This window comes from Ranitomeya variabilis, chromosome 3, assembly GCF_051348905.1.
Source record: "Ranitomeya variabilis isolate aRanVar5 chromosome 3, aRanVar5.hap1, whole genome shotgun sequence".
NCBI lineage: Eukaryota > Metazoa > Chordata > Amphibia > Anura > Dendrobatidae > Ranitomeya > Ranitomeya variabilis.
The window spans coordinates 282,272,633-282,295,057 of record NC_135234.1 but is presented as its reverse complement, the minus strand read 5'-3'; the positions used below and the strand labels follow the sequence as shown (position 1 = coordinate 282,295,057).

General features: G+C 47.9%; 1 protein-coding gene across 3 annotated transcripts in view; it reads right to left on the bottom strand.

Moving 5' to 3' along the window:
- Nucleotides 1-538: 538 nt before the first annotated feature.
- The window catches only part of C3H3orf52 (chromosome 3 C3orf52 homolog), a 410,314-nt gene continuing 388,427 nt past the window's right edge, over nucleotides 539-22,425 (bottom strand). The window contains exons 3-6 of one of the 3 annotated variants that reach the window (XM_077295509.1): nucleotides 11,403-11,542; nucleotides 7,877-7,950; nucleotides 4,989-5,167; nucleotides 539-3,341 (exon numbers count right to left, since the gene is read on the bottom strand). In XM_077295509.1, the coding sequence (XP_077151624.1) occupies nucleotides 3,334-3,341; nucleotides 4,989-5,167; nucleotides 7,877-7,950; nucleotides 11,403-11,542 (401 nt within the window). In that variant the 3' untranslated portion in view covers nucleotides 539-3,333. The other 2 variants (XR_013223819.1, XM_077295510.1) reach the window with 2 other exon arrangements.

Here is a 22,425-nt window from a genome sequence, read left to right as displayed (position 1 = left end):
AGTTTGCTAAAAGTGTCAAGGACTGACATGCAGGTGCCAGTTCTGTATTACTGTGAGTTTGAAACTAAGTGATGTACCACCATGTGTAACCATAACACCGAAGTCTCTGTCAATGTCAGATGTTGGAAATATCAAGTATTTTTCTTGCTGTCATAACTACAATACATTGAATCCTATTCTTAACCATAATGGCCTTCACTGCTTCCCTGTTTGCAGCCTTTTCCACATCACATCTCAGGCTATTGCTACTGCCCCACAATGATACAATGAAGCAGTGCAGATAGGATGAGGGTAGGAACTGAGCATGAGACTTGCTTTCGTGATAAGCAGCTCAAGACAACACTCGATCAAAGAGAACCACCTTACGTGAAGTACAACGATCTGTCAATCAACACCCTTAATACCTGTGGATGGAGAGTGTGAAGCTGGTCAATATTTAATGTGCTGTACATTTTGAAATAGCAGGTGATGAACCTTGATTGCTGCCTTTCTGAATATTGCTTTAAACTTAAGATGCAGATTAAAAGAGCAACCCATGTAAGGTAAAATACGCATTTATTAAAAACCAGAAATAGTCCCGATGCGAGTGCAGTTAAATTAACATCTGTGAATGCTTAGTGGTGCTGACAGGAGCAGCGGACATATCTCACACCATTTGCGCTTTACAACATAATATAGTTGTGACTGTTACGTGCAGCCACGAACTGCACCTGTGCAAATAACATATACGTCACCGCTATTCCCGCTCATGCGTAGTAACGATGCAGCTGTTACTGCGCCTGCATAGGAATCGCACAGATGTGTATGTCACTTGCGCAGGCGCAGTTTGTGGCGCAAGTGACACTGCCGCGGTGCCTTATGGGATTCAGGGACAGCGGCCAGAAGTCCCAAATGGTGATTATATATGTAGATAGTTAAGTGTAATCATTATTTTTCACAGTAGAATTAATAGTCAACACACCAATAAACTGTGAAACCGCAAGTCTAATCCTACATACGGTAATTTATAAAACAAGTTCACTTTTCATTATAATCATTTGCTGGAACCAAAAATCATCCCATAGTCACAGTAAAATACATAAATTGCATTCTCATATCAGCTAGGTTATTGTCTGAGTTACTATGTAAAGGGGACTGAGCACTAAATTTTGCAACCCAAACTGCATAAGAGATTGATCTATTCCACATGTTCTATTTTGAAAATCCATTTGTATTTAAAAATAAACAATAAATGGCTTCACCCAACCACTAACTATGAGTGGAGAAAAAGGCCAAGAAAGCAAAAATTCTGCTGGGGTATGTAAACTTTTGAGCACAGTTGTACCAGCCTTGTGCTTCAATGTATGCAGTTTATAATAGGAAATGTGGCGACAGATCCTAAGAATACTCATTGCTAGTTTTGGTAAATTGGTAGTCCTACATTAAATTATTCTACTATATAGATTAAAAATAACTGTTGCCACTTACATGCTTTTGAAAAAATTATAGAGTTAAGAGTTAATGCAATTATTTACCTGATACACAATGTGTATTGGAATGTGCATGTCCATCAAATAAGCCAAGCGCTCTTGGAAAGGAATATTTAGTCCTTCCAGCACTTGCATAGACATATTTCTATGTAGTGATGAGCAATAAAAATGTAGATCCCTTCCCTACATGTAAGGCCGGTTTCACACGTCAGTGGCTCCGGTACGTGAGGTGACAGTTTCCTCACGTACCGGAGACACTGACACACGTGACACATTAAAATCAATGTGTCTCTGCACATGTCAGCGTGTTTTCACGGACCGTGTGTCCGTTTGGAAAACACGGAGACATGTCAGTGTTCGTGGGAGCGCACGGATTACACGGACCCATTAAAGTCAATGGGTCCGTGTAAAACACGTACCGCACACGGATGTTTTCCATGTGCAGTCCGTGTGCTGTGCTGGAGACAGCGCTTACAGTAAGCACTGTCCCCCCCGCGTGGTGCTGAAGGCTTCATTCATCTCTTCTCCCCCGCAGCGTTCGCTGGAGAGAAGAGATGAAAGATAATTTTTTTCCATTTTTTTGTTAAAAATAAACTTTGGTGGTGTCCTCCCATCCCCAGTGCGCCGCCCGGCCCCTTGCAGATGCAGAGAAATACTCACCTAGCTCCCGCGATGTCTCCTCTCTCCTCTCCGCGCCGCTGCTTCTCCTGTATGAGCGGTCACGTGGTGCCGCCCATTACAGTGATGAATATGTGGCTCCACCTCTCATAGGGGTGGAGCCGCATATTCATCAACTGTAATGAGCGGCACCACGTGACCGCTCATACAGGAAGAAGCTGCGATGCTGACAGGAAGCAGCAAGGGAGCCGGGTAAGTATTTTATTAACAGCAGGCGGGCGCACAGGGGGTGGGGACAGGGATCTTTATTTAAAAAAAAAAAGATTTTTCATATCTTCTCTCCAGCGAATGCTGCTGGAGAGAAGAAATGAATGGCGGCTTCAGCACCAGATGCAGGGGACAGCGCTTATCTTTAGCACTGTCTCCTGCACGGTCCGTGTGGTACCCAGGTGGCACACGGCTGCCGCACGTGTGCCCTACGTGAGCTCACGGACACACGGACACGGATAACTCTGGTACCGATTTTTCCGGTACCGGAATTATCTGGACGTGTGGGACAGGCCAAAGAGAAGAACAGTATAGTCAGTAGAGTCAGTATAGCTGAGAAGACCCCTTCTGAAGAGCAGGGAATTATCAGTTCCCAAAGGTGGACCTGATCCATAGCCAGATCCAGGAGCCCAGATTAGCAGCAGTATCAAGTACGTAGAATTTATTGTGTGTTAAACAATTTAAAGTGTTTTTTTTAATTCTAAACATATTGGAGATCACTTTAAAAAATGTCTTAGGCTACGTTCACATTCGCATTGTTGGGCGCTGCGTTGGCGACGCAACGCACAACGCATGCAAAACGCATGCAAAAACGCATTGTTTTGTGACGCATGCGTCCATTTTTGGCTTGATTTTGGACAAAAAAAATGCAACATGCAGCGTCCTGTGTGCCCTGACGCTTGCGCCAAAAATGACGCATGCGTCACAAAACGCAAGACAACGCATGTCCATGCGCCGCCATGTTAAATATAGGGGCGCATGACGCATGCGTCTCTATGCGTCGCCGAACCTCCGCCCGACGCAACGCGAATGTGAACGTAGCCTTAACGGCATTTCTAATACAGATTCATTGCATAACCCTTATAAAAGCACACAAGGATAGTGGTGATGATTGAGGGGTACTGTATGTTCTTGACTGTTGCAGTCGTTTTCAAAACAAAGTCATACGGTGCGCATTACTCAATTGATTGCCTTCTGCTTAAATACCTGAAAATATACAAAAATGACAAAGATTGGAGCTACAGGATTCATGAAAAGTATTGCTTCAACTGCCTATGCCTTTTATTTTTTCTATTTTTCAAACTTAATATTTTCAAATCTTTAAACCAAATTTAATGGAAGACAAAGACAATCTGAATAAGCAGTTAGGGTATGTGCACACTATGCAGATTCTCTACGGATCCGCAACGTTCTTTGAGGTGCAGAAACGCTGCAGATCTGCAATTGATTAAAGGGATTCTGTCACCTGAATTTGGAGGGAACAATTTTCAGTCATATGGGCGGGGTTTTCGGGTGTTTGATTCACCCTTTCCTTACCCGCTGGCTGCATGCTGGCTGCAATATTGGATTGAAGTTCATTTTCTGTCCTCCATAGTACACGCCTGCGTAAGGCAAGATTGCCTTGTGCAGGCATGTACTACGGAGGACAGAGAATGAACTTCAATCCAATATTGCAGCCAGCATGCAGCCAGCGGTTAAGGAAAGGGTGAATCAAACACCCGAAAACCCCGCCCATATGACTGAAAATTGTTCCCTCCAAATTCAGGTGACAGAGTCCCTTTAAGGCTAGTTTCACACTAGCGTTTGTAGGAGGTGCGGAAGGCTGCGGACTTCCTCCGTGAAGCCCCGCCCTCGGCCGCACCTCCGCCGCTAGCTCCGCCTACTTCTGCATGCAGCCTGCATGCGGCCTGCGTACCTATCTTTAACATTAGGTACGCAGGTTGTGCAGCTGTATGTAGATGTTTCCGCATGCGTCATTTTGACGATGCGGAAAAAAAAAGAAATTGCTACAAGCTGCGTTCTACGATGGCCGCCGCATCGTCAAAACGACGCATGCGGAAGCATCCGCATACAGCGGCACGACCTGCGTACCTAATGTTAAAGATAGGTACGCAGGCCGCATGCAGGCCGCATGCAGAAGTAGGCGGAGCTAGAGGCGGAGGTGCGGCCGAGGGCAGGGCTTCAAGGAGGAAGTCCGCAGCCCTCCGCAGCTCCTACAAATGCAAATGTGAAACCGGCCTTACAGTACAATGTAAATCAATGAGAAAAAAAAATGCTGTGCACACTTTGCGGAAAATCCGCTGCCGAAACGCTGCGGTTTAAAATAAGTAGCATGTCACTTCTTTTTTGTGAATCTGCAGCGTTTTTGTACCCATTCCATTATAGAAAACCGCAGGGGTAAAAAGCGCAGAAAATCCGCAAGAAAACCGCAGCAAAAACGCACAAAAAAACGCTGCAGAACCGCACAAAAAACGCGACAAATCCGCAGGTGTGTTTTCTGCCAGGAGAGGCAGAATCCACACCAGAAAATCCTAAGCCTAATCCGCAATGTGTGCACATAGCCTAAAGGTTTAAAAGTGGGTGAAGGACCGATGCCAGAAAACATGTTCTGGGGTTTTCCAATATTCTCTTATTCATTTTATCTGATAGCCCAATGAAGAAGCTGACTATATGGCTCAGATTAGCTCGGATTACCTTATCTCCAAAAGCTGATGTAGAGACAGCTGTGATGGAACAGGAGACTAGCTGAAACTGTGCCAATGACCAGCCCTTTTATACTGGTCACTGACACAAAAGGGAGTGAATGTTTGGCGGGGGGGGGGGAGGGAATCCCTACACCTATTACATACTTACTCAATAAAGTGACCTGCAATGAATTCTTCGATATGTGCGAATTTTGACATGCTGACTCTTCAAGTTCATACATATCTTGCCTCAAGATCCCTTCCACAAGCGCTATACTTATTGGATATTTAATAGACTTTGAGGGTCGTTTGAAATCCAGGTAAATGACTGCTGCTTTATCCTTGATACTAAAAAAGCCAGGAACATTTTTTAATTATTTAATTAAATAACAAAATAGTTAACCAAAACAATCATACCGCCTTGAAAAGTGGCTGGATATTCTTATTTTATTCCCACTGCTCCCCTGAACATGCTGTTTTTTTTTAATCTGCGATTTGGTTTAAGAGATATGAGGCTTTTTATTTTGTCAATTTTTACTGTTTACACCAAAGGGGCATGGATCATGGTGTTCTCGTGGTGTGTCTTTGGGTTGCTCTGAATAATTACCCTGTGACCTGCAAAACGAATGGTAAAGACTATAAAAATTAGCATTTTCAGGTGGAACAGTGATAAAGATAACAGCAGAAACATGCCACTTTGGAACTGGTGTCAGCTCCTCTTTAAATAAAATTAGGACCTAATGGTAAATTCCAATATGGGACATAAAGTGTTTTAACCAATTTCCCCTAAGATCCTAGGACGCTCCCATTTAATTTAATATATTTTTCCACACCATTTACCTTTTTTATTATAGTGAATGCAAGATATCTTGTCTGGCAGCTCATACTGTACAGTATCCACGTGAAAGTGGTATTTTTTCTAGCAAAACAAATTCAACTACTTTTAATTTTTATTTCTTTTTTTCTTAATTTTTAATTAACAATATGGTTATCCCAATATAAAACAGTAGGATTGTAACAAAACTCTAATTTTATTAATTGCACTTTAACTTGTTCCTTTATTTTTGTTAATGTATAGGTTTGCACACAATATAGTCATCTGCATAGAATCTATATATCTAGACGAATGTAACTTTGGAGAAAGATTAGCTGTAATGTATAACTAATGACTTATTGAAGGTGAAATGGAACCTATATTCATTTTCTTAAAATGTTTTGATACATTCTAATCATCAGTCCCTTAAGCAGGGTTACATTACTGTTGGGTAAAGTAATGAAACAACTCATTCTTCGCTGTGTATTACACTTTAATCTGTGTATGTTGAGAGACACCTTGGAAAAATAAGTGATTTGTTCTAAACAAAACATTTCTGGACCAAAATACCATGCTTATCTATGAAGTATGGCTGGATCAAAATGTACTTCTTTAAACCCCTTGGCCATTTTCTGTTTTTGTGTTTGTTTTTGCTCTCCTTCTTCCCAGAGCCATAACTTTTTTTTAGTTTTCTGTCAATATGGCCATGTGAGGGCTTGTTTTTTAGCAGGATGAATTGTACTTTTGAACAACACCATTGGTTTTAACATATTGTGTACTGAAATATGGGGAAAAAAAATTCCCAGTGTGTGGAAATGGCAAAATAAGTGTAATTGAACAGTGTTTTTTTTTTCTTTTACCATGTTCACTAAATGCTAAAACTGACCTGCCATTATGATTCTCTAGATCATTACGAGTTCACAGACACCAAACTTGTATAGGTTCTTTTTTATTTAAGTGGTGAAAAAGAATCCAAAATTTGCAACAAAAAAAAGTCACAATTTTCCTAGACCTGTAGCGTCTCCCTTTTTGTGATGTTGATGTAGATACAATGTTTTTTTATCGTTGTTGCATTTTCTTGCAATGTAGTGGTGACCAAAAAAACTCATAATTCAGATTTTTTTTTTTTTCTCATTACGGCGTTTAGCAATCGGGTTAATTATTTTTTTGTATTGAGAGATCGGGCGATTCTGAATCCGGCAATACCAAATATGTGTATATTTGATTTTTTTTATTGTTTTATTTTAAATGGGGCAAAAGTGGGGTGATTTGAATCTTTATATATTTTTTATTTTTTTTATATTTTTAAAAACGTTTTTTACTTTTTGCATGCTTCAATAGTTTCCTTAGGAGACTAGAAGCAGCAGTACTTTATTTGCCTCTGCTACACACAAGCAATGATCAGATCGCCTGCGTGGGATGGCGTGGGATGGCGCTCTTAGCAATCTGGCAATGACAACCTCAGGGGTCTGCTGACCCATTGGTATCCCGTGATCATGTGACAGTCACCCATGGGTGGAGCCAGTAATGCACTTCCTGTAAGCTCTTGTTAAATGCCACTGTCAGAGATTGACAAAGGCATTTATCTAGTTGGATCGCGATTCCACCCATGGCTGTTGCAGACACATGTCAGCTGTATAGATCAGCTGTTTTATGCCCTGAAAGGGTGATTCCAAACAGGCGGATTCCGACATGTACATTTTATTACGGCACATGTCGGAAAGGGGTTAATGAACATATCAATGCAATGCAGATTATTTACAAATGTTTACTCAAATCATATATTTTAAGCACCACTCCAGCATTTTTTTTCACCACTGAAGTGGTATCACTAATGTAAGTTCCCTGCCAATAGTAATATACTTATGAGCCGCCATATTCTGCTGTTCTTGCCGCACTTCAGTACTGTTTGGCTAGTTGTGACCTACCGGATGGTACCATATACTTACATTGAAAACTTGCAACTGTTATCTCTCACTTCCAGTCAGTCAGCAGCAGCAGGCACAAGAAGGTGGAACGAGACCGGAGTGGTGCTGGGAAAAGGAGAAGACACTGGCTGGTAGTTATATTCCTAGGGGCAAGGAATATTGATGTGTGATACCACTCCAGCACGGAAATAACAAATAGCAAAAACAAAAAAACTGCTGGAGTGTTGCTTTAAACATTAACAATTATAAATGATTAATGAAAAAGAAGGGAAAACTGCTTAATTCCTCCTAATTTGAGGTAACATAAGAACTTACATTGAATTATAATCAACTTTGGCAGCAATGAAAAAATAATTCAGAAATGGAGACACTGAATATAAGTTGGTAATCTGTAAAGCAAATGAAAACAGTGCTTAGTTCCAAGATTCTCAGATGAATTTCAGTCACATCCCGACTTTATTATCTAAGGCAGATTGTAAATATATACCCCCAATGCTTCGGGTCAGATTGTGGCAGGTCTAATTAGACCATTTCCAGTAAATGTAAAGACAAAATATGGCATCATGAATGTATCATGCATTGCTTTTTACAGTCTTGGGATGAAGATTGCTATTGTTTCTTAAGTATCTGGAAAACATGCACCATGCCATGTCTGCCATGCATGCTACAGAGATTTTAGATTGACACATATGTAATGCATTACTGACAACAGCGGCAGCTGGTCTCCCAATAATAGTTTAGGGACCACCCAGCTTCAAGGGGGCTTCAACAGCATTTACCGTTAAATCACCTGCTGCCTCACAATAAATTACAGGCTTAATGCATTTTACAGATTATGGTGCGAGCGCAGGCAATTTAATGGAAGTTGTAATGCCACTGCTGCACCTGGAGGGCCACTTGCCCTAAACAATCACTGGGATTGTAACTGTTTAAGACCATCCTTCTGCAAAGAGCTTTACTGGTGCCATACCTTTAAATCATAAACTGTGGTATGTCTTCACACATCAGCATGTTATGCACGTTTAAAGCTATATATCTTACTATCCGCTGAAGAGAAGAGTAGCACAGGACTGAGATGAATGATGTTCTGCAGTTGGACGCTGCATATGGAGGGGCTGAGAAGCAATGTACTGCACATGTAAGCTATGTATAGAGGGGCTGAATGATGATCTGCAGATGGAAGAGGTGTATAGATAGGCCGAGGAGTGATGTAATGCAGATGGTTGCTGTTTATAGAGGTGTTGAGGAATTATGAGGCTTTATATAGTGGGGCTGAGAAGCAATGTACTGGAGATGAAGGCTGTGTATAGAGGGGCTGAATGATAAACTACAGATGGAAGAGGTGTATAAATAGGCCAAGGAGTGATGTAATGTAGATGGATGCTGTTTATAGAGGTGTTGAGGAATGATGCGGCAGTATATAGAGGAGTGATGTGGAGCGCCCCATAACGACCGTGGGGTACTCGGTACCGGGTCCTGCGGTTCACAGGGGGATGTCATGGTGGCTGACGTGGTCCGTGGCCCTGGGATGTCCGTATAAAAGGGAAAGGTCTTTAAAGGGATAAGGTTTATGTTCGTGACGCCACCTGTGGTATTCGGTCAGGGTGACCGACGCTGCTTTAAGGGGTCCACTAGGGTGATGTTATGGCAGCTAGATGGTATACCTTCCCACAGGTGAAGTATATCCCCAGGGCTTCCCGGTGTATAGGTAGTGAATGGTGAGTGGCGCAGAGAAGACGAGGACACAAGGTTGCAGTCTCTTTACCTTGTTTACTGTTGGCTTCAGCAGCCACAGTCCAGGGCACCAGATCGCAGGGCAGGCAGAGTCCGCCAGTTTGGAGGCAATTCCAGAGTCCCCTTGTGCATGTGGAAATCAATAGCCTTCCCTTGTGCTGTAGTGGTGTAGTCCCTTACTGCATAAGCTTCAAATAAGGGTCTCACAGATGTGGTGTCTCTCGCTCTCTCTGTCCCCCGTAGTCGGATAGGACAAAACCTGTATGGCTGGTGGCTTGAGGCTGTTAATAGGGACCCTAGCACGCCCTGGCCTCTGAGGGGTGCCACCGTGCCTCCTGGGCGTAAGTGCGGACAGGTAACGTGCAATTAGCTGTCCTGCCGGTCTCTGAAGTAAGGCGTAGAGATCCTTGCTACCTCGGTGTGACGGCTACCTGTTACCTGCTCTGGGCTGGTCCCCTTCTGGTATCCTCTCCTGTGCTTTGCTTTCCTGCATGCTCACTGCAACATATTCTGCTTTCTGAAATGTCTCCTTCTGGGAGCTGCAGCTCTTAGGGCATGCACAGACTACCAGCTATATATATTTGTGGGGAGTCACCTAGTAAATAGGATCAAAAGCTCCCCCTGGTGGCCTGGAGTGTGAATATGTTGCATGCTTGTGGTACCTGGATGCAGTTATCCTTCCTTGCCTCCAAACGTAGCATCACTCTCCCCTGGAGGAAAGCAATGCCACTGTGATGACCAGGACCCTGGGGCGCCACAGATGTACTGCAGTAAGGGCTGTATATACATTGCTGAGATTTACCCATGTAGAAGCACACTTCTTCAACACTTCACTTGTGGACTGGGATACACCAATGCCCATGTCTCGCTGTGACACATGGTGGATTGATCACTCACGCGATAATACTCAAGTTGCTGAGTGGTGCTGTCAGTTGGCTACTGCTTTGTGTGCATCTGGTTGTGTCTCACTGGCAGCAGTGCTCGATTTGTTATGTATTTAATGTGGCAAAGTGGCACAGCAAAGCTCTGGAACTTTTAAGATTGGGAGAGTATGGAGATTGATTTTGTAATGTATATATTTATACAACAGGTGTGAATTGTGTGAGATGTTATAATCTGGGGTGACAGGAGATTAAAGGGTTATTCCCAAAAAATCAAGTTATCCACTATTCTTAGAAAGGTGGCCCAAATTCCCAACCTTTGGGGTCTTGACGATTTGGACCCCAGAGATCTCTAAAGTGAGGTTCTGGAAGCCTCCAGAATGATTCTCTGCAGCCCCGTCCTGAATGGAGCAAAAGGTGTGCATAAAGGGCCTCTGCTCCATTCATTGTTTAGGAGACTGCTGGAACTAGCCAGGTACTGCCATCCCATGAACAATGCGCTCAGTGTGAGATCATGCATGTGCACCTCTGTCCAATGGTAAGGGGAATAACTTTTTCATTCTTATATTATAATTGATGTGTGATTATAGTCCCAGGGGAAAGGGAATGATTTATTGCAGGTCTGTTTATCATTAATGCATCTGTTAGAGCTCACTTATATGAGCATATAAATCAGACGAGTGCAATCCAACTAAAAATCGGATTGCACTCGGACCAATGTCACACTATGGGGCAATGCAGATCTGTGAGTGCATGCAAGATTTGGATCACAAGCACTCATACAAGTCTATGAGTGTGAAACATCGGACTGCACTCAGTTGTCATCCGGATGCCGGCACTAGAGAAATTACTTTCTCTGTCTCCTCCACACCTGTGCTCTGATTCTATCATGCACAGTCCACTGACACTCTTATTAAACCTGACAGAGTATGGCCTGTGTCACACTAGCAGTATTTGGTCAGTATTTTACATCAGTATTTCTCAGCCAAAACCAGGAGCGGGTGATAAATGCAGAAGTGGTGCATATGCTTCTATTATACTTTTCCTCTAATTGTTCCACTCCTGGTTTTGGCTTACAAATACTGATGTAAAATACTGACCAAATACTTCTAGTGTGACACCTGCCTATGAGCGGAGTGTCATTTGCCAGATTCTCACGGATGAGAGAATTGACAACCATGTGACCCCGGCCTTACATTTAGTACTGCATATAACATCTAACATACCCTTTCTTGAATCAATGTTTCATTCTTAATCCAGGAATCCCAAAGACAAGGGTTTGTTACATTAACAAAACCCCTGTAACTGCATGTGCTGTTTAATGAAAGGTTGGCCAAATTTTTTTCATCGTCATCAATATAAATATCTGTAAAGAAATAAAAGACTTTAGTAAATAAGGCTGGAGTTTGTGCTTTGGGTCAGTACAGTTACAGAGATACCACATTTATATTTTTTTATGTTTCGGCTCTTTTACCCAATAAAAACTATTCTATAAAAAAAATAATTATTTTTGCATGGCTTTATTCTGAGAGCTATAAGGCCATGTGGACGCGATGCAGAATTGGTGCAGATCCGCAGGGGATTTTTCCACGCAGAAACGCTGCAGATCCGCATTGTGATTTACAGTACAATGTAAATCAATGGGAAAAAAAAAAGTTGTGCAGATGGTGCGGAAACACTACAGATTTAAAAGAAGTGCATGTCACTTCTTTTGTGCGGATCTGCAGCGTTTCTGCCCCCTTCCATTTATAGAAATCCGCAGTGGTGAAAACCGCACAAAATCCGCATCAATTCCGCGTAAAAAAATGCACAAAATCAGCGGCAAATCTGCGGCAATTCTGCACCTGAGGTTTCTGCCAGGAGATGCAGATTTTGTGCACATCATTCTGCAACATGTGCACATAGCCTAAGGGTATGCGCACACGTTGCGGATTCGGCTTAGGAATTTCTAGTGCGGATTCTGACTCTCCTGGCAGAAAATGCACCTGCGGTTTTTTGTGCGGTTCCGCAGCATTTTTTTGTGCGTTTTTGCTGCAGTTTTCTTGCGGATTTGCTGCGGTCTTTACCCCTGCGGTTTTCTATAATGGAGTGGGTACAAAAGTGTTTCTGCACCTCAAAAAACGCTGCGGATCCGCAGCAAATCCGCAAAGTGTGCACATACCCTTAGGGTATGTGCACACGCTGCGGATTTCGCAGTTTTCCATAAGTTTACAGTACCGTGTAAACCTATGGAAAACAAAATCCACAGTGCACATGCTGCGGAAAATACCACGCAGAAATGCTGCGTTGTTTATTCTGCAGCATGTCAATTCTTTGTGTGGATTCCGCTGCAGTTTACACCTGCTCTATAATAGGAATCCGCAGGAGTAAAACCGCAGGTGGAATCCGCACAAAAACCGCGGTAAATCCGTGGTAATTCCGCAGTAAATCCGCAGGTAATCCGCAGTGCGGTTTGCCTGCAGATTTACAAAAACAGGTGCGGAAAAATCCGCAGACATCCCATCTACATGTGCACATACCCTAACTTTATTTTTCTGCTGATGATGCTTTATGGTGGCTTGTTTCTTGTGGGACAAGATGATGTTTTCAGCCGTACCATTATAATTTACATTTGTCTTTTTTTTATTGTGTTATATTGCACTTTTTGTTAGGCAGTATGATGATAAAGCAAAGGTTTTTTTTCCTTGGTTTATATTTATTTTTAACTGTTTTGCATATTTGTGCATCATTTTATTTTTACCTTTTTATATATTTTCTTGTAAGAACTTTAGAGCTTAAAATCTTTAATAAATTTGATCCTTGTATGCTCCAAAGAATCCATAGCCTTTCAGAGAGTGTGCGACTTTTTGATTGTCAGAAAGTAGCATATATCAGGGATTCATCACTCTATATGTTTGATGAGTGGTGGCAGCATGTTGTGCATCAGGGGTGTGATTTATATTCACTTTATAGCCTTGAACAGAGGTGGAGTGTTGGTTTGAGTGAGAGGAGATATATTAACTAGGGATGAGTGAATATACTCGTTACTTGAGATTGACCTCCGAGTATTTTTTAGTGCTCGGAGTTTTAGTTTTCATCTCTGCAGCTGAATTATTATAGTGCTTTGGAACAAAGCACTATACTGTTATTCCATCGTGGATAACTTCTTATTATAGTGCTTTGGAACAAAGCACTATACTGTTATTCCACCGTGGTAAACTTCTTCTTATTCTTATTATTCAGTCCGCACGTAATGCGGCCCGAACCGCTAAACTCACAGACTCCAGTGAGGTGTCATTTCGAAGCCAGCGTCCCCAAGAGGTGTGCTAAGTATTTTTCGTGCCGATCGGATTTGTAGTTTTTGCGCAATTTGTGTTTGAAAAAAGTCTTTCAATGCGTTTCAATAGGGAAATTGTCCCATACGTTTATAATGGGCTGGTTTCTGAGGCAATTTCTAAAAATAACTGCCACCTGGCTGATTAGCTCATTGATATGCGCAGTCAGACACAGTTACTATGCCAACGCCTATGAACTCTACATCAGCTCACAAGTTTTGTCAGATAATATCAGCTCTTAAAGTGACAGTACAGCACAATTCCAAACCACTATCTGTAGTCTTATGATTATTAGATGGAGGCCCGATTCTAACTCATCGGGTATTCTAGAATATGCATGTCCACGTAGTATATTGCACAGCCACGCAGTATACAGTGCAGAGCCGCGCAGTACACAGCGCAGAGCCGCGCACTACACAGCGCAGAGCCGCGCAGTATAAAGCGCAGAGCCGCGCAGTACACAGCGCAGAGCCGCGCAGTACACAGCGCAGAGCCGTGCAGTACACAGCGCAGAGCCGCGCAGTATAAAGCGCAGAGCCGTGCAGTACACAGCGCAGAGCCGCGCAGTACACAGCGCAGAGCCGTGCAGTACACAGCGCAGAGCCGCGCAGTATAAAGCGCAGAGCCGTGCAGTTCACAGCGCAGAGCCGCGCAGTACACAGCGCAGAGCCCCGCAGCATACAGCGCAGAGCCCCGCAGTATACAGCGCAGAGCCCCGCAGTATACAGCGCAGAGCCCCGCAGTATACAGCGCAGAGCCCCGCAGTATACAGCGCCCACCAAATCGGCCCCTGAGGGGCCCCACCCACCAAATCGGACCCAGAGTGGCTACAACTACCAAACCAGCGCCTGAGGGGCACCCAAGTGTGAAAGTCTTGCTGGGGCAACCCGGGCACCATTCCAAAGCACTATCTGTAGTTCCTTCAGGAAATACCCATCTATTTCTCTCTGTTATCAGCCATTCCCCGTACTGCTGTCAGTCTATTTCTCTCTGTTATCAGCCATTCCCCTGTCCTGCTGTCAGTCTATTCTCTCTGTTATCAGCCATTCCCCTGTCCTGCTGTCAGTCTATTCTCTCTGTTATCAGCCATTCCCCTGTCCTGCTGTCAGTCTATTCTCTCTGTTATCAGCCATTCCCCGTCCTGCTGTCAGTCTATTTCTATCTGTTATCAGCAATTCCCCTGTCCTGCTGTCAGTCTATTCTCTCTGTTATCAGCCATTCCCTTGTCCTGCTGTCAGTCTATTCTCTGTTATCAGCCATTCCCTTATCCTGCTGTCAGTCAGAGTGACCCGGCCCACCAAATCGGACCCAGAGTGACCCGGCCCACCAAATCGGACCCAGAGTGACCCGGCCCACCAAATCGGACCCAGAGTGACCCGGCCCACCAAATCGGACCCAGAGTGACCCGGCCCACCAAATCGGACCCAGAGTGACCCGGCCCACCAAATCGGACCCAGAGTGACCCGGGCCACCAAATCGGACCCAGAGTGACCCGGCCCACCAAATCGGACCCAGAGTGACCCGGGCCACCAAATCGGACCCAGAGTGACCCGGCCCACCAAATCGCACCCAGAGTGACCCGGGCCACCAAATCAAACCCAGAGTGACCCGGGCCACCAAATCGGACCCAGAGTGACCCGGGCCACCAAATCGGACCCAGAGTGACCCGGGCCACCAAATCGGACCCAGAGTGACCCGGGCCACCAAATCGGACCCAGAGTGACCCGGGCCACCAAATCGGACCCAGAGTGACCCGGGCCACCAAATCGGACCCAGAGTGACCCGGGCCACCAAATCGGACCCAGAGTGACCCGGGCCACCAAATCGGACCCAGAGTGACCCGGGCCACCAAATCGGACCCAGAGTGACCCGGGCCACCAAATCGGACCCAGAGTGACCCGGGCCACCAAATCGGACCCAGAGTGACCCGGGCCACCAAATCGGACCCAGAGTGACCCGGGCCACCAAATCGGACCCAGAGTGACCCGGGCCACCAAATCGGACCCAGAGTGACCCGGGCCACCAAATCGGGCCCAGAGTGACCCGGGCCACCAAATCGGACCCAGAGTGACCCGGCCCACCAAATCAAACCCAGAGTGACCCGGGCCACCAAATCGGACCCAGAGTGACCCGGGCCACCAAATCGGACCCAGAGTGACCCGGGCCACCAAATCGGACCCAGAGTGACCCGGGCCACCAAATCGGACCCAGAGTGACCCGGGCCACCAAATCGGACCCAGAGTGACCCGGCCCACCAAATCGGACCCAGAGTGACCCGGCCCACCAAATCGGACCCAGAGTGACCCGGCCCACCAAATCGGACCCAGAGTGACCCGGCCCACCAAATCGGACCCAGAGTGACCCGGCCCACCAAATCGGACCCAGAGTGACCCGGCCCACCAAATCGGACCCAGAGTGACCCGGGCCGCCAAATCGGACCCAGAGTGACCCGGCCCGCCAAATCGGACCCAGAGTGACCCGGCCCGCCAAATCGGACCCAGAGTGGCGCCGCCCGCCAAATCGGACCCAGAGTGGCGCCGCCCGCCAAATCGGACCCAGAGTGGCGCCGCCCACCAAATCGGACCCAGAGTGGCGCCGCCCGCCAAATCGGACCCAGAGTGGCGCCGCCCGCCAAATCGGACCCAGAGTGGCGCCGCCCGCCAAATCGGACCCAGAGTGGCGCCGCCCGCCAAATCGGACCCAGAGTGGCGCCGCCCGCCAAATCGGACCCAGAGTGGTGCCGCCCGCCAAATCGGTCCCAGAGTGACCCCGCCCACCAAATTGGTCCCAGAGTGACCCCGCCCACCAAATTGGTCCCAGAGTGACCCCGCCCACCAAATCGGACCCATAGTGGCCTCACCCCTTTAGGGGCTACAACTACCAAGCCAGCGCCTGAGGGGCACCCAAGTGTGAAAGTCTTGCTGGGGCAACCCGGGCACCATTCCAAAGCACTATCTGTAGTTCCTTCAGGAAATACCCATCTAGTATTATTATTGTAATCCGAACGTGGAAATCTTATTATTCTGTTTTTTTCCGCAATTAATGCGGCCCGAACCGCTGCACGCACAGACTCCAGTGAGGCGTCATTTCGAAGCCAGCGTCCACGAGAGGTGTGCTAAGTATTTTTCGTGTCGATCCGATTTGTAGTTTTTTAAAAAATTGCATTTAAAAAAAAAATTCCCATAGGAAATAATGGCGAACTTTCCATTACCCCCAACTTGACCTTCCAAAGATGGCAGCTATGCAAATGTATGGTGTCCATTTTAGGACATGATCATTTATCAAAGTCAAACATCAGAATAAAGTGACTATGACACCCTCTCATCCCGTGTGTGAAAAGTAAGTGCACCCCCGATCCCGTGTGAAAAGTAAGTGCACCGAGTGGCCCCGCCCCCCAAATTGGACCCCGAGTGGCCCCGCCCACAAAATCAGACCTAGATTGACCCAACCCGCCAAATCAGACCCAGAGTGACTCTGCCTACCAAATCGGACCGCCTGAGGGGCACCCAAGTGTGAAAATCTTGCAGGGGCAGCCCGGGCACCATTCCAAAGCACTATCTGTAGTTCCTTCAGGAAATACCCATCTAGTTATAGTGCTTTGGAACAAAGCACTATACTGTTATTCCACCGTGGTAAACTTCTTCTTATTCTTATTATTCAGTCCGCACGTAATGCGGCCCGAACCGCTAAACTCACAGACTCCAGTGAGGTGTCATTTCGAAGCCAGCGTCCCCAAGAGGTGTGCTAAGTATTTTTCGTGCCGATCGGATTTGTAGTTTTTGCGCAATTTGTGTTTGAAAAAAGTCTTTCAATGCGTTTCAATAGAGAAATTTTCCTATACGTTTATAATGGGCTGGTTTCTGAGGCAATTTCTAAAAATAACTGCCACCTGGCCGATTAGCTCATTGATATGCGCAGTCAGACACAGTTACTATGCCAACGCCTATGAAGTCTACATCAGCTCACCAGGTCACAAGTTTTGTCAGATAATATCAGCTCTTAAAGTGACAGTACAGCACAATTCCAAACCACTATCTGTAGTCTTATAATTATTAGACTGTGGCCCGATTCTAACTCATCGGGTATTCTAGAATATGTATGTCCACGTAGTATATTGCACAGCCACACAGTACAAAGCGCAGAGCCACGCAGTACACAGCGCAGAGCCACGCAGTACACAGCGCAGAGCCGCGCAGTACACAGCGCAGAGCCGCGCAGTATAAAGCGCAGAGCCGCGCAGTACACAGCGCAGAGCCGCGCAGTATAAAGCGCAGAGCCGCGCAGTATAAAGCGCAGAGCCGTGCAGTATAAAGCGCAGAGCCATGCAGTACACAGCGCAGAGCCGCGCAGTACACAGCGCAGAGCCGTGCAGTACACAGCGCAGAGCCGTGCAGTATAAAGCGCAGAGCCGTGCAGTACACAGCGCAGAGCCACGCAGTACACAGCGCAGAGCCGCGCAGTACACAGCGCAGAGCCGCGCAGTACACAGCGCAGAGCCGCGCAGTACACAGCGCAGAGCCATGCAGTACACAGCGCAAAGCCGCGCAGTATAAAGCGCAGAGCCGCGCAGTACACAGCGCAGAGCCGCGCAGTACACAGCGCAGAGCCGCGCAGTACACAGCGCAGAGCCGCGCAGTATAAAGCGGAGAGCCGCGTAGTACACAGCGCAGAGCCGCGCAGTACACAGCACAGAGCCGCGCAGTACACAGCGCAGAGCCACGCAGTACACAGCGCAGAGCCGAGCAGTACACAGCGCAGAGCCGCGCAGTACACAGCGCAGAGCCGCGCAGTACACAGCACAGAGCCGCGTAGTACACAGCGCAGAGCCGAGCAGTACACAGCGCAGAGACGCGCAGTACACAGCGCAGAGCCACGCAGTACACAGCACAGAGCCGCGTAGTACACAGCGCAGAGCCGAGCAGTACACAGCGCAGAACCGCGCAGTACACAGCACAGAGCCACGCAGTACACAGCGCAGAGCCGCGCAGTACACAGCGCAGAGCCGCGCAGTATAAAGCGGAGAGCCGCGCAGTACACAGTGCAGAGCCGAGCAGTACACAGCGCAGAGCTGCGCAATACACAGCGCAGAGCCGCGCAGTACACAGCGCAGAGCCGCGCAGTACACAGCGCAGAGCCGCGCAGTACACAGCGCAGAGCCGCGCAGTATAAAGCAGAGAGCCACGCAGTACACAGCGCAGAGCCGAGCAGTACACAGCGCAGAGCCGCGCAGTACACAGCACAGAGCCGCGCAGTACACAGCGCAGAGCCGCGCAGTACACAGCGCAGAGCCGCGCAGTACACAGCGGAGAGCCGCGCAGTACACAGCGCAGAGCCGAGCAGTACACAGCGCAGAGCCGCGCAGTACACAGCGCAGAGCCGCGCAGTACACAGCGCAGAGCCGCGCAGTACACAGCGGAGAGCCGCGCAGTACACAGCGCAGAGCCGCGCAGTACACAGCGCAGAGCCGCGCAGTATAAAGCGCAGAGCCGCGCAGTACACAGCGCAGAGCCGCGCAGTACACAGCGCAGAGCCGCGCAGTACACAGTGCAGAGCCGCGCAGTACACAGCACAGAGCCGCGCAGTACACAGCGCAGAGCCACCCAGTATACAGCGCAGAGCCGCGCAGTATACAGCGCAGAGCCGCGCAGTACACAGCGTAGAGCCACGCAGTATGCAGCGCAGAGCCGCGCAGTATACAGCGCAGAGCCGCGTAGTATACTGTGCAGAGCCCCGCAGTAAACAGCGCAGAGCCGCGCAGTACACAGCGTAGAGCCACGCAGTATGCAGCGCAGAGCCGCGCAGTATACAGTGCAGAGCCCCGCAGTATACAGCGCAGAGCCGCGCAGTACAAAGCGCAGAGCCGCGCAGTATACAGCGCAGAGCCGCGCAGTATACAGCGCAGAACGCGCAGTACACAGTGCAGAGCCGCGCAGTACACAGCGCAGAGCCGTGCAGTACACAGCGCAGAGCCGCGCAGTACACAGCGCAGAGCCACGCAGTATACAGCGCAGAGCCGCGTAGTATACAGCGCAGAGCCGCGTAGTATACAGCGCAGAGCCGCGTAGTATACAGCGCAGAGCCACGCAGTATACAGCGCAGAGCCACGCAGTATACAGCACAGAGCCACGTAGTTATACTGCCCAGTCACGTAGTATATTGTCCAGTCACATAGTATACTGCATATCCCTGTTAAAAAAAAAAAAGAATTAAAATAAAAAAGTTACATACTCACCTCCTGGAGCGGCCGGTATCTGATGGTTGTTGCACCTCCTAGAGCGGCCGGTACACGATGCTTGTTGCACCTGGAGTGGCCGGTACCCGATGCTTGTTGCGCGCTCCGGTCCCAAGAGTGCATTGCGGTCTCACGAGATGATGACGTAGCGGTGTTGTGAGACAGAAAGACGGAAGTGCCCTTAGACAATTATATAGTAGATTACCCCGCTCACCAAATCGGACCCCGAGGGGCCCGGCTCACCAAATCAGACCCAGAGTGACCCCGCCCCCTAAATCAGTCCCAGAGTGACCCCGCCCACCAAATCGGACCCAGAGTGGCTCCGCCCACCAAATCGGACCCAGAGTGACCCCTTCCACCAAATCAGACCCAGAGTGACCCCTTCCACCAAATCGGACCCAGAGTGACCCCTTCCACCAAATCAGGCCCAGAGTGACCCCGCCCACCAAATCGGACCCAGAGTGACCCCACCCACCAAATCGGACCCTGAGGTGCCCAGCCCACCAAATCAGACCCTGAGGTGCCCAGCCCACCAAATCGGACCGAGTGACCCCACCCACCAAATTGGTCCCTAAGGTGCCCCGCCCACCAAATCGGACCCAGAGTGGCTCCGCCCACCGAATCGGACCCAGAGTGGCCGCGCCCACAGAATCGGACCAAAAGTGACCCCGCCCACCGAATCGGACCTAGATTTACCCCGCCCACAAAATCAGACCCAGATTGACCCAACCCACCAAATCGGACCGCCTGAGGGGCACCCAAGTGTCAAAGTCTTGCAGGGGCAGCCCGGGCACCATTCCAAAGCACTATCTGTAGTTCCTTCAGGAAATACCCATCTAGTTCTTATTATTATTCAGTCCGCACGTAATGCGGCCCGAACCGCTTCACTCACAGACTCCAGTGAGGTGTCATTTCGAAGCCAGCGTCCCCAAGAGGTGTGCTAAGTATTTTTCGTGTCGATCGGATTTGTAGTTTTGGCGCAATTTGCGTTTGAAAATGTTTTTTCCCCTCATTGTAATGCATTTCAATAGGGAAATTTTCCCATAGGTTATAATGGCCGGGTTTCTGAGGCAATTTGAAATGTACCTGCCACTTGCCACCTGGCTGATTAGCTCATTGATATGCGCAGTCAGGCCCAGTTACTATGCCAACGCCTGCGAACTGTACATGACCACACCAGCACAGTTTTGCCAGATAATATCAGCTCTTAAAGTGATAGCACAGCACAATTTCAAAGCACTATCTGTAGTCTTATTATAATTATTGCCCCGCTCACCAAATCGGACCCAGAGTGGCGCCGCCCGCCAAATCGGACCCAGAGTGGCGCCGCCCGCCAAATCGGACCCAGAGTGGTGCCGCTCGCCAAATCGGACCCAGAGTGGCGCCGCCCGCCAAATCGGACCCAGAGTGGCGCCGTCCGCCAAATCGGACCCAGTGTGGCGCCGCCCGCCAAATCGGACCCAGAGTGGCGCCGCCCGCCAAATCGGACCCAGAGTGGCGCCGCCCGCCAAATCGGACCCAGAGTGGCGCCGCCCGCCAAATCGGACCCAGAGTGGTGCCGCCCGCCAAATCGGTCCCAGAGTGACCCCGCCCACCAAATTGGTCCCAGAGTGACCCCGCCCACCAAATTGGTCCCAGAGTGACCCCGCCCACCAAATCGGACCCATAGTGGCCTCACCCCTTTAGGGGCTACAACTACCAAGCCAGCGCCTGAGGGGCACCCAAGTGTGAAAGTCTTGCTGGGGCAACCCGGGCACCATTCCAAAGCACTATCTGTAGTTCCTTCAGGAAATACCCATCTAGTATTATTATTGTAATCCGAACGTGGAAATCTTATTATTCAGTTTTTTTCCGCAATTAATGCGGCCCGAACCGCTGCACGCACAGACTCCAGTGAGGCGTCATTTCGAAGCCAGCGTCCACGAGAGGTGTGCTAAGTATTTTTCGTGTCGATCCGATTTGTAGTTTTTTAAAAAATTGCATTTAAAAAAAAAATTCCCATAGGAAATAATGGCGAACTTTCCATTACCCCCAACTTGACCTTCCAAAGATGGCAGCTATGCAAATGTATGGTGTCCATTTTAGGACATGATCATTTATCAAAGTCAAACATCAGAATAAAGTGACTATGACACCCTCTCATCCCGTGTGTGAAAAGTAAGTGCACCCCCGATCCCGTGTGAAAAGTAAGTGCACCGAGTGGCCCCGCCCCCCAAATTGGACCCCGAGTGGCCCCGCCCACAAAATCAGACCTAGATTGACCCAACCCGCCAAATCAGACCCAGAGTGACTCTGCCTACCAAATCGGACCGCCTGAGGGGCACCCAAGTGTGAAAATCTTGCAGGGGCAGCCCGGGCACCATTCCAAAGCACTATCTGTAGTTCCTTCAGGAAATACCCATCTAGTTATAGTGCTTTGGAACAAAGCACTATACTGTTATTCCACCGTGGTAAACTTCTTCTTATTCTTATTATTCAGTCCGCACGTAATGCGGCCCGAACCGCTAAACTCACAGACTCCAGTGAGGTGTCATTTCGAAGCCAGCGTCCCCAAGAGGTGTGCTAAGTATTTTTCGTGCCGATCGGATTTGTAGTTTTTGCGCAATTTGTGTTTGAAAAAAGTCTTTCAATGCGTTTCAATAGAGAAATTTTCCTATACGTTTATAATGGGCTGGTTTCTGAGGCAATTTCTAAAAATAACTG